The 14,635-nt window shown below is 50.2% G+C and overlaps 1 protein-coding gene across 5 annotated transcripts in view; it reads right to left on the bottom strand.

Moving 5' to 3' along the window:
* The window catches only part of KIAA1671 (KIAA1671 ortholog), a 246,788-nt gene that overhangs the window by 159,874 nt on the left and 72,279 nt on the right, over window positions 1–14,635 (bottom strand). For 3 of the 5 annotated variants that reach the window (XM_039462324.2, XM_074390887.1, XM_039462327.2), the window contains exons 2-3: window positions 5,938–6,089; window positions 2,235–3,818 (exon numbers count right to left, since the gene is read on the bottom strand). In XM_039462324.2, coding sequence (XP_039318258.2) covers window positions 2,235–3,763 — 1,529 coding nt within the window. In that variant the 5' untranslated portion in view covers window positions 3,764–3,818; window positions 5,938–6,089. The remainder of the gene's footprint in view (window positions 1–2,234; window positions 3,819–5,937; window positions 6,090–14,635) is intronic. The other 2 variants (XM_039462325.2, XM_039462326.2) reach the window with 2 other exon arrangements.

The following is a 14,635-nucleotide window of genomic DNA, read 5'->3' as shown; positions in this document are numbered from 1 at the left end:
CAGAGGGTGTAGAGCTAGAATCTCCATCTCTGGAGAGCTCTCTGGTATAAATACCTGAAGATGTAGCATGTGCTTAGTTCAAAGCTGGGGACTTTGAATAACAGGAAAGGGAGAGAAATCAAACCACTAAAACCTAACCCACACTCCACAACCCAGGGTCTGCCTCCTGGGATGTGTGAGGCTGAGATGAGTTATGTCGAGCAAACTCAGAGCCTCAGTTTCCCCATCTGTCAGATGGGGATAATCACACGGCCTCTCCTCTTCGAGGACATAGTGAGAGGAAGCATATGAGGAGCCTGGCATAGGTGTCCTTCTCTGATATCTTTTTTTTCCGAGACGGAGTTTTGCTCTTGTTACCCAGGCTGGAGTGCAATGGCGCGATCTTGGCACACCGCAACCTCCGCCTCCTGGGTTCAGGCAATTCTCCTGCCTCAGCCTCCTGAGTAGCTGGGATTACAGGCACGCGCCACCATGCCCAGCTAATTTTTTGTATTTTTTTTAGTAGAGACGGGGTTTCACCATGTTGACCAGGATGGTCTCGATCTCTTGACCTTGTGATTCAACTACCTCGGCCTCCCAAAGTGCTGGGATTACAGGCTTGAGCCACCGCGCCCGGCCCCTTCTCTGATATCTTAACTCAGGGGTCCTCAGGCCTGGTTGCACATAAGATTCACTTGGAAGCTTTTAAAACCTACCAAAGTATGAGTGAGACCCTCCCTAGACCAAGTGAATTGGAATCTCTAGGGGTGGGACCCAGGCATTGGCATATTTCTGGGTTATTCTAGTGTGCTAAGGGCCAGTGGTCTAGCTTTGGCCCAGCTGGCTGTCCTGGTTCCCAGGGCCGGGAGGGCAGTCTGCCCAGAGAGCCTGCCTTTGCAAGCTCCACCCCGGACAAAGTATGCCAGTAGCACGCATGCCATTAAGAGCCGGTCGATCATGCCCAGTGGCATCTCTCTGTTGTGGCCACTTATGGGAAAACAAAGAAGAGATGTCGGAGGCGGGCCAAGCTTAGAACACCATTATTAACCAACTGACTTAGAGTGTCACAGGCCAGGCGCGGTGGCTCACGTCTGTAATCCCAGCACTTTGGGAGGCTGAGATGGGTGGATCACTTGAGGTCAGGAATTTGAGACCAGCCTGGCCAACATGGTGAAACCCCATCTCTACTAAAAATAAAAAAAATAAAAAAAAAATTAGCTGGGCGTGGTGGCAGGTACCTGTAATCTCAGCTACTCGGGAGGCTGAGGCAGGAGAATCGCTTGAACCCGGGAGGCGGAGGTTGCAGTGAGCCAAGATTGTGCCACTGCACTCCAGTCTGGGAGACAAGAGCGAAACTCCAGTCTCAACAAAAAAAAAAAAAAAAGAAAGAAAGAAAGAAAGAAAAGAAAAGAAAAAGAAAACAAAATCATTACTAACCAACTGACTTAGAAACTTAGAATATCAATATTATTTTTTATTTTTTTCTGAGATGGAGTTTCAATCTTGTTACCCAGGCCGAAGTGCAATGGCGTGATCTCAGCTCACCGCAACCTCCGCCTCCTGGGTTCAGGCAGTTCTCCTGCCTCAGCCTCCTGAGTAGCTGGGATTACAGGCACATGCCACCATGCCCAGCTAATTTTTGTATTTTTAGTAGAGACGGGGTTTCACCATGCTGACCAGGATGGTCTCGATCTCTTGACCTCGTGATCCACCCGCCTCGGCCTCCCAAAGTGCTGGGATTACAGGCGTGAGCCACCGCACCCGGCCTAGATTATCATTATTAACGAACTGACTTAGAGTATTATTACTAACCAACTGACATAGAATATCATTATTAACCAACTGACTTGCCCAAATTCCCTTGACTCCTCTGAGTTTCTTTTATGGGCCACTCATAGAGGCTTAGGCTAATCTTAAGTGTTCTCTCTGACTTTAGAGACGAAAGGCTTAGCTGCAGCTGGGCTGGAATGATACCCAGCTCCCAACGCCCTGCTCTGCCTCTGTCACACGGGCACACAGCTCCCGCTTCAATCACACGGGACATCCGAAGCTGAGAAAAAGCCATGAAAATGGAGCTCTGGGCCCCCTGGCTGGCCACACCCAGCCTCTCTGAGAAATGGACCCTGCCGCTACCTCCTCTTGGGCTCTGGGTGAACTGAGAGGGGTGGCAGGTGCCCGGCAGGGAGCCCGGTTTCCTCTTCCTCAGGGTCTCCGGGTGGGTGACTGAGGGAGGGGTGTGCGATGTGCCTACTTACAGTTTGGTCAAATCCGCCGACAGCGGCCGAGCCTGGATCGTCCTTCTCCTGACCTCCGGCTTGGCCTCGGCGCCCTCGGTGGCCCAGCCTTTGATCCGCTCCTGGACGCTCACAACCCTCTTCTCCGTCTCTGGTGCCACCGACGGGGGCGCAGGGGTAGCCAGAGGGGGTTCAGCCCCCACCCCCAAGGCCAAGGTGCCGTCCTCCCGAAACAGGCTGATGCACTTCCTGACGCTCCCCCTGGACACCCACTCTCCCCCCGCCGGGGCCAGGGTCTCCCTGTGGTCCGCCCTGCTCTTAACCTCAGAGAGTTCTAGGCCCCTTCCCAGCCTGGGCGAGGGGGACTCAGCGGCCTTCTCTGGCTCCAGGTCCATCTTGGCCTTTTCTTCCCAGGGACGCTGGTCATTGCTGGGGGTGACCCTGGCTGAGCCCCCCGGGGCTCTGGGGCTGCCCGTCTCCTCCTTCAAAAGCATCTTCTCCGTCCGTTCACGGATTTTCTTGGCCACCTCCAGGAAGTCCGAATCCGGATCGTGAAGAGGAGCCTCCGCCTGGTCCGGCCTGCGCTCTGCCCTGGGCCTGTCCAGCCCAGCCGTGGCCCCGGCCGTGGCCCCACTTCCCTCGTCGGCCACCTTCCTCAGCAAGGCCTCTCTGTTCTCAAAGCGGGCCGTGAGGTCCATGGACAAGGGCCTGGGCTTCCTCACCCACGTCTTCTCGGGAGGGGTGGGGGGCACTTTGCCCACCGTGGCCACCGCGCCGGGGCCTGGCTTCTGGGGCTGAATGGCCTCCGTGAAAATGGCGGACACGGGCCTTCTCTTCAGGCGAGGCCTGGGCTCCACAGGGGGGTGTGCCGTGTCCTCCACACTGCTGGCCTTCGAGGGAGGCTGGTCTTGGCCGGCCTCCTCTTGGGGTATAGGTGGCTTTCTGTCCCATGAAGGGGGCGCTGACCGGGGAAGGGTCCCCGCAGGCTTTCGGGTGGGCAGGGCGGGCTTGGCGGCCACCTCGGGCCGGGAGCCGGCCACACCCGGCTTGGCCTCCTCGGCCCCCTCGCCCAGCGCCTTCCCCAGAGCGGGGCCGCCTTTTGTGGTTTCCAAGAGAATCATGGTGTTGGAGCTGGGGCGCAGGAACACAGCCTTGTGGAAGAGGGACGAGCCTGCCCTCATGCCCTCCCCGCTGCCCACCTCCTGCCCCACCAAGCCGGGCACCCTCCTGTCCAGATCCTTTGCTGCTGGCTCCTCAGAGGGCCCCCCAGAGGGAGAAGGTCCAGTCGAACCGGGCCGCAGAGACGGGACAGGAGACTTCACGTCCTGCTCCTTCGAGAAAGGTTTGGGGGCGAGCCTTGGCAGAGGGAGTAGGCGGGCCGGGCTCCGCAGGGGGCTCTTCGCCTCCAAGATCCGGGCTGGGGGAGCCCCAGAGGCATCGCCAGCCTGGAGGAAGTAGGTCCTCGTCAGGGTGTCCTCCTTGCCAATCTCACCCAGGCCTGGCACCGCCGTCAAGGGCGTTATGGAGCCCACCTCCACCCGCGTGGCCATGGCTACAGTCGTGGGTCCATGGGGATCAGGAACATCGAGAATGGAGAGGCCGCTGCTAAACAAACGAAACGAACAAAAAAAGTACATTTGGCAAACAGTCTGCGTCGGGGTGGAAGCAGAAGGGGTTGGAGACATGGGACAGAGTCCTGAGCCCCAGATTGCGTGCGACAGCCCTGGGCAGGCCTGGGCCTGCCTCGCCCCATCTCGGAGCTCTGGATGAGGGAATTGGACGAAACGCCCATCCCTGAAGTGCATTCCAGCTCCGAGGGTGTAGACAAGGCATCAACACTGGCTGAAGGACTTTTCCCTGACTCGGCTAATCTAGAGGCAAAGAGCAGTGATCTCTGCTATACAGATAAGTAAACCAGCTCAGAGAGGCCACGTCATTGGCCTGGAGTCACCCAGGAAGCAAGAGGTATAGTCAGGATTTGCAACCAGGTTTGACGCCAAACTCACAGCACACACACTCCTCGCAAAAGCCGCAGTGGGAGCATCCTCACATTCCCTCGCTCCTGTTACCCTGTTTTCCCATGGCAGAGCCTGCCCACATCCCAGGTGATCCTCATCGCAAGCGTAAAAGCATCTAGCAGAGAGAAGGCAACTGACCTGCTGCAGGCCACACAGCAATGCAGCTCAGGAGTGCCTGGGAGCCCAAAGCTGGTTAGTGACCTTGGAACCCACGCCCTCGCCACCAACCCCGCCCAATCGTCCTTTAGTCTCGTTTCTTTCCCATCCCCCTACTTCCAGGTGCCATTTTAAAAAGCCATTCTGATTTTTCTCACTAAACCTGCTTTTGTTTGCTTTGTGTTTTTTTTTTTTGTTTTTTTTTTTTGAAAACGCATTTTATGCTGACTGCCTTCACATTCTTAACAAAAAGAGAAACATCTGGCCGGGCACAATGGCTCATGCCTATAATCCCAACACTTTGGGAAGCCGGGGCAGGTGGATCACCTGAGGTCAGGAGTTCAAGACTAGCCTGGCCAACATAGTGAAACACAATCTCTACTAAAGGAAAGTAAAAAATTAGCCAGGCATTGGTGGCGCACACCCGTAATCCCAGCTGCTAAGGAGGCTGAGGCAGGAGAATCACTTGAACCCAGGTGGCAGAGGTTGCAGTGAGCCAAGATTGTGCCACTGCGCTCCAGCCTGGGCAACAAAAGCAAGACTTCATCCCCCAAAATAATAATAATAAGAAGAAGAGAAACATCCAACAGTGAGGGCTTCCCCTAAGTGAGATCTCAAGCTATGCCACATGCTTCTTGTGTTTTACAAATCTCATCCTCATCACAACATTCTTTAGTGGGTATGATTAGGAGACCCCATTTTGCAGCAGTTCGGGCAGAAGCCTCTTGTTCACCCTGCTAGCAGAGGTTTTCTCAAAGCAGGGCCCCTCCTCTCTCGTTCATCCACCAGGAATGATGGTTATCTCCCTCACGGAGAAGGGGCAGGGCCCAGAGAGGTCACAGACTTGCCTACAATCATCCAGCTGAAACCTAACCCCAAGTCCACCACCCACACTCGGCTCTGCCTTTTTAAAAATCATTTTTTATTCCTTTCTGGCCTTAAAAAATGCCAGGTAAGTCGCTGTGCTCGCTCTCCCTTCATGCCAGTGTTTTCCTTCCCTGTGAAACTGCCCCCGGCTGGCCCCCACCTAGATAGACTAAAAAAGTCCAAGGTATTTTAGTTAAACACAAGCCTCTCCACTTCCCTTCCTTGGGGCCCCACACTGCTCCCCCGGCTCTGACTCACTCAGCAGCCTCCAGGAAAGAAAGGCAGACAGATTTTGATATTTTCTCTTCCTCACACGCTCAATGGTGCTAACAGATTCCATCTCTCCAAAATGGAGAACACTGTCTAGACACGGTTAGAAGTAGAATGGAGGGACAGATAGGAACACTATGAGAACTGGAGAATTTCCAACCCCAAAGACCCCAGTCAGAGTTCTAAGGCTCCAGAATCCCACCCAGAATCAGGGCCATTTGCCTTTAGGGCCAGCCCCTGTGACCTCTGGAAACCCTGATCAGGGATGCATACGTAACAGCCAGGACATGAGACATAAAACAATGACAGGATTCAAAGGACAGAGAGAAAATTGTCTGGCAAAACCCACAGGCGATCTCCACGACACGGACGCTCCAGCCCTCAAGCTCCGGTCAAGCATGGGCCCCACTCACCCAAGTTGGCAGGCCGTGGGTCAAGGGGTGTGACTGCCAGGGAAAGCCAATGGTGTCACATGTCATCGTCAACAGGGCTGTCCACACACTTCCATGGCAGAAACAGGAGGGGGGAAAGCAGACTCGTCCCAGCAGGCTGAGTTTCAGCAGGTCTGGGGAGACACGGGATGACAGCCTCAGTTCCGGAGTTCTGGCAGTACGGGAACAGACGGCACAAAAGCTTTCAAGTTCCAAATGCATCCGCTGGCATCTACTCCAGCTTGTAAAACGTATGCTCCTTTTGGCTTTTTGATTTTGTAGCCTTATATGTACGTGTGCATAAATAGTGCGGAGCCCACAGTACATGCTCAATAAAAATCATCCCTGTTCTCTGATACATGTTTATTGAGCACCTGTGGTGTGTACAAAGATGAGCATGAAATATCCCCTGCAACCATGGAACTCACAGTCTTCTGTAAGAAACACATATACACACACGTACATAAGCAATTGCAACTGGGTAACAAACGTCACTTTTTTTTTTTTTTTTTTTTTTTTTTTTTGAGTTTCGCTCGTTACCCAGGCTGGAGTGCAATGGTGCAATCTCGGTTCACTGCAACCTCCTCCTCCTCGGTTCAAGCAATTCTCCTGCCTCAGCCTCCTGCGCAGCTGAACTACAGGCACGCACCACCATGCCCAGGTAATTTTTTGTATTTTTAGTAGAGACGGGGTTTCACCATGTTGACCAGGATGGTCTCGATCTCTTGACCTCATTATCCACCCACCTCGGCCTCCCAAAGTGCTGGGATTACAGGCTTGAGCCACCGCGCCCGGCCCAAATGTCACTTCTTTAATGTGGGTGTGGGGGCAAAAAGGAGGATTAATTGCCTAGAACTGGAACTGGTGGTCCTGGAAAACTCACTTGACTTAGAGGAGATGCCTACTGAGCATTCAAGGTGCTGACTCCTTTGGGAGCTGCTTCTGCTCATCAGCAATATTTGGACATTGCACTTCTCTGAAGCCCTCCAAACGCCTGCTCCCTGGGACCAGCATCTTACTCACACACAGATACAGACACACCACTCAGACATCTCTGTCCCCCTTCAACCTGGTACAACAACCCCCCCGACTCCGGCCTGTTCAAAGAGCACCACATACACCTGAAGGCTTGGCAGGACTCAGCACAGCTGCACTGCTACATTTAATAGGACATCATCTGTCACATCAGTCTCTCCCATTCTAGGGTAAGCCCCCCTGAGGACACCTCAGATCCCTAGCAGCTAGCACAGCAGCCTGGCACAGAAAAGCACCAGATACATGATTATTGAATAGAGAAACAAATCATTGTCGAGTGAAAAAGTAAATGAATGAAAAAATATTCTTCTGCCCCTGCTGCCCACCCTCTAAGATGCTAAATAAGTCCAGGTACCGACCGGGCACGGTGGCTCATGCCTGTAATCCCAGCACTTTGGGAGGCCGAAGCGGGTGGATCACGAGGTCAGGAGATCGAGACCATCCTGGTCAACGTGATAAAACCCCGTCTCTACTAAAAATACAAAAAATTAGCTGGGCATGGCGGTGCGTGCCTGTAATCCCAGCTACTCAGGAGGCTGAGGCAGGAGAATTGCCTGAACCCAGGAGGCAGAGGTTGAGGTGAGCCAAGATCGTGCCATTGCGTTCCAGCCTGGGTAACAAGAGCGAAACTCCGTCTCAAAAATAAATAAATAATTAAGTCCAGGTACCATGAACCTCATGCCACATGACTCTAAGCAATCTGGGACCTAAGATGAGTTACTCTAACTGTGGCTGTGGCTACTAGATGACAGAACCAAAGGGCTGCAAAGTGTTCAGCCAGAAGCTCAATCCACCATCCCTCACCCAGAGACCCCTATCAGTTTCACTGGGCCACACAGCAGAGTCCACCCTCAGGGCAGGCACCTGCTGCATCCACATCAACCTCACGCTGTCACGCCAGCTCACCTGCCCAAATGTGGAATGAATGATTCTCGGCACGAATTTCCCTGGGTAAAGAGTCACCAAGAGCAACCGTTTGCTGGGTACACAAATGTCACCCCACTTTGGGATCCTTGAACCCCTCTCAGCGACTATACTGCATGGAAGGAAAAGGGGAAAGACAAGAGAAACGAAGACCCTTGATCCACAGTCCTCTGCATCAAACAGTCCCTCTCTGACCCGTCGTCTGCTTTATGTCTGGAACTGCCTACCAAGTTATCACTGCAAATGCCCAGCAAATGTCTGGTATGTAAATGCAGTTGCACAAATAAGTCAACGAATGAATGAACAGATCAATGAATGAATTAATAAATCAATGAACAAAGAAAAGTAAAAGGAGTTTTTGTTTTGTTTTGTTTTGTTTTGTTTGAGGCAGAGTTTCACTCTTGGTGCGATCTCCACTCACTGCAACCTCCACCTCCCGGGTTCAAGAAATTCTCCTGCCTCAGCCTCCCGAGTCGCTGGGATTACAGGCATGTGCCACCACACCATGCTAATTTTTTTTTTTTTTTTTAAGTTGCGACGGGGTTTCTCCATGTTGGTCAGATTGGTCTAGAACTCCCAACCTCAAGTGAACCACCCACCTCGGCCTCCCAAAGTGCTAAGGATTACAGGCATGAGCCACTGCACTTGGCCGTAAAAGGAGTTTTTAAAATGCCATAGTAGATGCTTCCGTAATATTTTAAAGTCCTACCCAACCCTAGAAATCCATGATTCTCAGGTTTTCGTTTAACCTACTGTAAAATAGAAGGAAACCAATTTAACTGTATGCTTTAAAAACCTTCCTTTAAATGTATCACATATGTTACACTTGATTTAAGAGATGTTAGTCTCTTCCAAAACATTTCTGAAGCCCACTAGCAGAGAGGCCAGCTGCTATTTATTCTTGGGGTGGATGTGTTCACTATTATTTATTGATTTATTTATTTTTATTTTATTTGTTTTTTTAAACAGTCTCACTTTGTAGCCCAGGCTGGAGTCCAGTGGTACAATCTCAGCTCACTGCAACCTCCACCTCCCAGGTTCAAGCAATTCTCCTTCTTCAGCCTCCCAAGTAGCTGGGACTACAGGCGCATGCCACCACTCCTGGCTAATTTTTTGTATTTTTAGTATAGATGGTATTTCACCACCGTGTTAGCCGTAATGGTCTCAATCTCCTTGTGATCTGCCCACCTCGGCCTCCCAAAGAGCTAGGATTACAGCCGTGAGCCACCATGCCCAGCCGCCCAGCCTCTCCTTTTTTTTTTTTTTTTTCTTTTGAGACAGAGTCTTGCTCTGTCACCCAGGCTAGAGTGCAGTGGCACAATCTTGGCTCACTGCAGCCTCCGCCTCCTGGGTTCAAGTGATTCTCCTGCCTCTCAGCCTCCAGAGTAGCTGAGATTATAGGCATGTGCCACCACACCCAGCTAGTTTTTGTACTTTCAGTAGAGACAGGGTTTTACCATGTTGGTTGGGCTGGTCTCGAACTCCTGACCTCACGATCTGCCTGCCTCAGCCTCCCAAAGTGCTGGGATTGCAGGCATGAGCCACGATGCCCAGCCAGTCTCTTGTTTAAATAGTATATTAGCTGAGCATGATGACCAAAGCCAAGTCAACAAGAACTACCCAAAGAAAGAAGGGCAACCAAGTCCGAGTGACCTGGTAGCACAGGGAACAGATGGAGACCAAGGCACCCATCTGGGAAAGTCAGGAGGCTGCGGTGGGACCATGGCAGAGGGGACATCAGTCTGACTCCAGGCACTGGGCTAGCAATGAGTGTTTCTCTACTGTTGCTGAACCTGCCAAGTCCACAGACTTGATCTCCCCAAGCCTAATTTGCAGAGTGCAAAATTCCCATTTTCTGCCTGTGGTACAGGAAAAAATCATATGTCTGAGAAGGGAGTCACCCAAGAGCAACAGGATCATTGGAAAGCATTGATTTGTCCACCCTTCTGACCCTACTTCCGCGAACACTCACTGCCCCCTTCCCAAGCGCCAGGCTCTGTGCTTGGTGCTGGGGACGCAGCCACGGAGCTTGAAGCCTCCTGGGGGAATCCGAGTGATTCACAAGAGAAAAGGGAAGAAAAGCACTTCCATTCAAAACCAAACAGTTTGGCAGCTTTTCTCCCAGATTCAGAGGCGCTGATTCATTCTAATAGCTGTGGAAGATCTTTCATAATTACGCCCTTAAATTCTATCTGAGAGCTTCTCGGTCATTTACTCCACCATCTCTGGCTGCCACTTCCTGGGAATGCCACCATCTGGCCAAGGGCGTGGGCTGATCCTGACACCTTCCAGCATCTTCCGGAATGTGACCTTAGCCCCCAAATCTGCAAATCCATCCTGTGCAGTGAGCCATGGAAAGAGCCAGGAATGGATTTGCAAAGTGCATGCCGGTGCCCTCCCAGAGGAGGAAGGCTGCTGTGCACGGGAGGTCTGCCCTCTGTGGGTGTCAGACAGAAAGGGCCCAATCAAAATGTCCAGTATCACTGGGGTGCCTGCATCCTCTGTCTCTGTCCCCACGACTGTGGAGCGTGCTCACTCCTTCCTTCGTTCCTTCTCTCCTTCCCTCCCTCCCTCCAATACGCAATTATCACCTAGGTACCAGGCTCTGGGCCAGGTGCTGGGGACATAGCAGTGAAGAAAACAAATCGAAAACCCTGTTCCCATGGAATGGACTTTCAAGAAGATGGGAAAAAAAAGACAAAAACAACAACAGAAGGACAATCTCCAGAATGTTACATAAGTGACAGAACAAGAGGGAATGTGAGAAGGGCTCGCTAGGGAGGATTTCACTGAGAAGGGACATTTAAAATCAGCCTCTGGCCAGGAACAGTGGCTCATGCCTGGAATCCCAGCACTTTGGGAGGCCGAGGTGGGAGGATCACTTGAGCCCTGGAGTTCGAGACCAGACTGGGCAACATGGAAAAAAAAAAAAAAAAAAAAAAAAACCATCTCCACTAACTAAAAAAAAAAAAAAAAAAAAAAAAAAAAAAAAATCAGCTGGGAGTGGTGGTGTGTGCCTGTAATCTCCCAGCTACTCCAGAGGCTGAGGATCGCCTGAGCCCAGGAGGCTGAAGTTACAGTGAGCCAAGACAACACCATGGCACTCCGGCCTGGGTGACAAAGCCAGACCCTGTCTTAAATTCAGCCTCCTGACTGAGCAGCCTGCCTCAGCTGTGGCCTCTTCCAATCCTTTCACCTAGCAGGAGCCAGGGATGATACTCCAATACGCAAGCGCCAGGATGTCGTTCCCCTGCTCGACACCCTCGGGTGTCCCTGCTGCAGTCTGAATAAAGACCAGGCGTCTTCCCCCAGGCTCTGCAGGATCCGGATCCTCTTCATCTCCCCAGCTTCAGTTAATGACCGACCCCATCCCATCTGTTTATCTGTCACACGCTCACATACCAGCATAATGAACCCCAGACAGGCCACAAGACACAGAGTACACTTTCTCACCTTCATGCCTCTGCACCACCCTTACCTCACTGCCTACCTAATCTCAATGCTACCTCCTCCAGGAAGCCTCCCCCGATGCTCTAGGGCTGGGGCTGGTTCAGGGGCTCCTGTGCTGCAGTATCTCACTTGCTGCTTCCCTCTTGCCTAGCACAGACGAATACCTGCTGACTACCTCTGTTTCCTCCACTAGACTGTGAACTTCTAGCAAGAAGAGTCCTGGGTCCCGTTCATGGCTATGTCTAGAGTCTGAACCTTAAGGGCCATAAAGTCAGTATGCAAAAAACACCTGAAGAGAAGAAAATAATAATAATCAATGTAGACGCGAGTGTGGGAAAACGGATTTGCTTATCTGCTCCTAGCGACGATGTAAATTATAAAAGCAATTGGGCAATGTTCACTTTCAACTAACATTTTTGAGACCCACATTAAGAGTCAGGCACCATGCTCAATGATTCTGTGATCTTCTGCCTTCTCCCATTCATCTTCTCAACAACTGTGCTGTTCAAGCTATTAATTACCACCCTTCTAACAGATGAGAAAAAAAATGTGGTCCAGAAATAATAGCCAGTTCAAATTCCCACTGCTAGTGAGGAGTAGAGAGGTTGGGTTGGAATCCAAGTCTTCTGACTCCAAATCAAATATTTTCCCCTCACCCCGGCAAAACACTTAAAACTTCTTTTCAACTCAGTAATCCCACTTCTAAAAACTGATCCTCTGGAAGTAATCCAAAAGAAAAGTTATATGTACAAAGATGTCCTTTGCAGTGTTATCTAACCAAACACAGCAAGAATAGACCCCTGGCAATAACACCTAGTTGAAACAACCCAGGACTCATAAGCATTTGAAATGTCACAAAAGCTGCAACCTGTCAGCAGGGAGAGCAGACCTCCAATTCCCAGCCTGCACAAAAATCCCATCGCATCCCAAGTCTGGAATCAGAAAAGATGGTTGCCTTAACAATAACAGGGAAACTTTGAAAGAATGTATCTCAGCCAAAGGGAAGGGGCTACTTTGTTGCCATTGAAAGAGAGGGTTGCCTGTAGGCACAGGAAAGCGGAAAGCACTTAGCATAATTGGTAGGGGAAGCAGAAGGGATACTTTCTCTGTGTGTGTGTGTGTTCAAGGCCAAGACAATAGCAAAGTTTCTTTTTTTTGAGACAGAGTTTCGCTCTTGTTACCCAGGCTGGAGTGCAATGGCCCGATCTCGGCTCACTGCAACCTCCACCTCCTGGGTTCAGGCAATTCTCCTGCCTCAGCCTCTGAGTAGCTGGGACTACAGGTGCGCACCACCATGCCCAGCTAATTTTTTGTATTTTTAGTAGAGATGGGGTTTCACCATATTGACCAGGATGGTCTCGATCTCTTGACCTCGTGATCCACCCGCCTCGGCCTCCCAAAGTGCTGGGATTACAGGCTTGAGCCACCGCGCCTGGCCAGCAAAGGTTTTTATATACAAATGATTCAAGCTCTGGAAGAGAACAGGGGCAAATTGAAAAAAATAAATAAATAGTTGGGGAGGCTGAGGCAGGAGAATTGCCTCAACCCAGAAGGTGGAGGTTGCGGTGAGCCGAGATTGCACCACTGCACTCCAGCCTGGGTAACAAGAGCAAAACTCCGTCTCAAAAAATAAAAAAAAAATTTTGCCGGGCGCGGTGGCTCAAGCCTGTAATCCCAGCACTTTGGGAGGCCGAGGCGGGTGGATCACGAGGTCAAGAGATCGAGACCATCCTGGTCAACATGGTGAAACCCTGTCTCTACTAAAAATGCAAAAAATTAGCTAGGCATGGTGGCGCGTGCCTGTAATCCCAGCTACTCAGGAGGCTGAGGCAGGAGAATTGCCTGAGCCCAGGAGGCAGAGGTTGCGGTGAGCCGAGATCGCGCCATTGCACTCCAGCCTGGGTAACAAGAGCAAAACTCCGTCTCAAAAAAAAAAAAAAAAAAAAAAAAAAAAATTTTTTTAAATGTTGGAGACCTGAAATAGACTTGTTGGTAAATTTTAAAATTTATTTTTATGTTCATGAATGTTGTTTGTGCAAACAATTTTTTTTTTTTTTTACATTTCAATACCAGGGGTTTTCCTCTGAGCTGTGTTCTTTCCATCATCAAATTGAAAGGTACAGGTACTAAGACTCTCTCCTGCCCACTTTCAAAAGCGAAGCATAAAAATAACTATTGTTTCGCTGCATGCAGTAGCTCATGCTTGTAATCCCAACACTTTGGGAGGCTAAGGCAGGCAGATCACGAGGTCATGAGTTCAAGACCAATCTGGCCAAGACAATAAAACCCCATCTCTACTAAAAATACAAAAATTAGCCTGCTGTGGTTGTGCATGCCTGTAATCCCAGCTACTGAGGAGGCTAAGGAAGGAGAATCGCTTGAACCCAGGAGACAGAGGTTGCAGTGAGTTGAGATGGTGCCATTGCACTCCAGCCTGGGAAACAGAGCTAGACTCTGTCTCAAAAAATAAGAATAAAAAAATAACTATCGTTTATTAAGCTCACACCATGTGCCAGACACTACACGAAATGCTTTACAAGGATTATTTCATCCCTTTACCAACCCAAAGACGCAGGTCCTATCACAACTTCCATTTACAGATGAGTAAACTGAGGCTGGAGTGCCGTGACTTGCTCGTGGGTGGCTGGAATTGTGATCCCACCCTCCCTTTCTATCAGATTTCTAGCAAAGTCCACATGGGCTTAATTAAAACAACTGCTTGTTATGGCGTTCAAATTAAAAGGCACTTCCCACCCATGAGAGTGGCCATTACTTAGTAAAACAAAACAAACAATAACAACAAAAACAGAAAACAGCTGTGGGAGAAGATGCGCAGAAACAAGAACCTTATAGCTTGCTGGTAGGAATATAAAATGGCACATTCACTGTGGGAATTACTACAGGAGTTCCTCAGGAAACTAAACACAGAATCTAGAAATTCTACTCCTAAGAGGATACCCTCCCAAAATTGAAAGCAGATATTGTTCCTCAATGTTCAAAGTAGCATTATTCATAATAACCAAAAGGTGAAAACAACCAAATATCCATCAATGGATGGATAAACAAAACGTAGTCTATCCGTATAATGGAATATTACTCAGCCTTCAAAAGGAAGGAAACTCTACAATATGCTGCAAGGTGGAGGACTCCTGAAGACATAAGTAAGCTAAATGAAATTAGCCAGACATCTAAGGACCGGTGCTGTGAGATTTCATTCATTGGAGGTGTTTAGGCAAATTCATAAAGACAGAAAGTAGAATGGTGGTTGCCA

This window comes from Saimiri boliviensis, chromosome 21 (assembly GCF_048565385.1).
Source record: "Saimiri boliviensis isolate mSaiBol1 chromosome 21, mSaiBol1.pri, whole genome shotgun sequence".
Classification (NCBI taxonomy): domain Eukaryota; kingdom Metazoa; phylum Chordata; class Mammalia; order Primates; family Cebidae; genus Saimiri; species Saimiri boliviensis.
The sequence above is the reverse complement of the archived record's forward strand: the minus strand, read 5'-3'. Positions and strand labels throughout refer to the sequence as shown.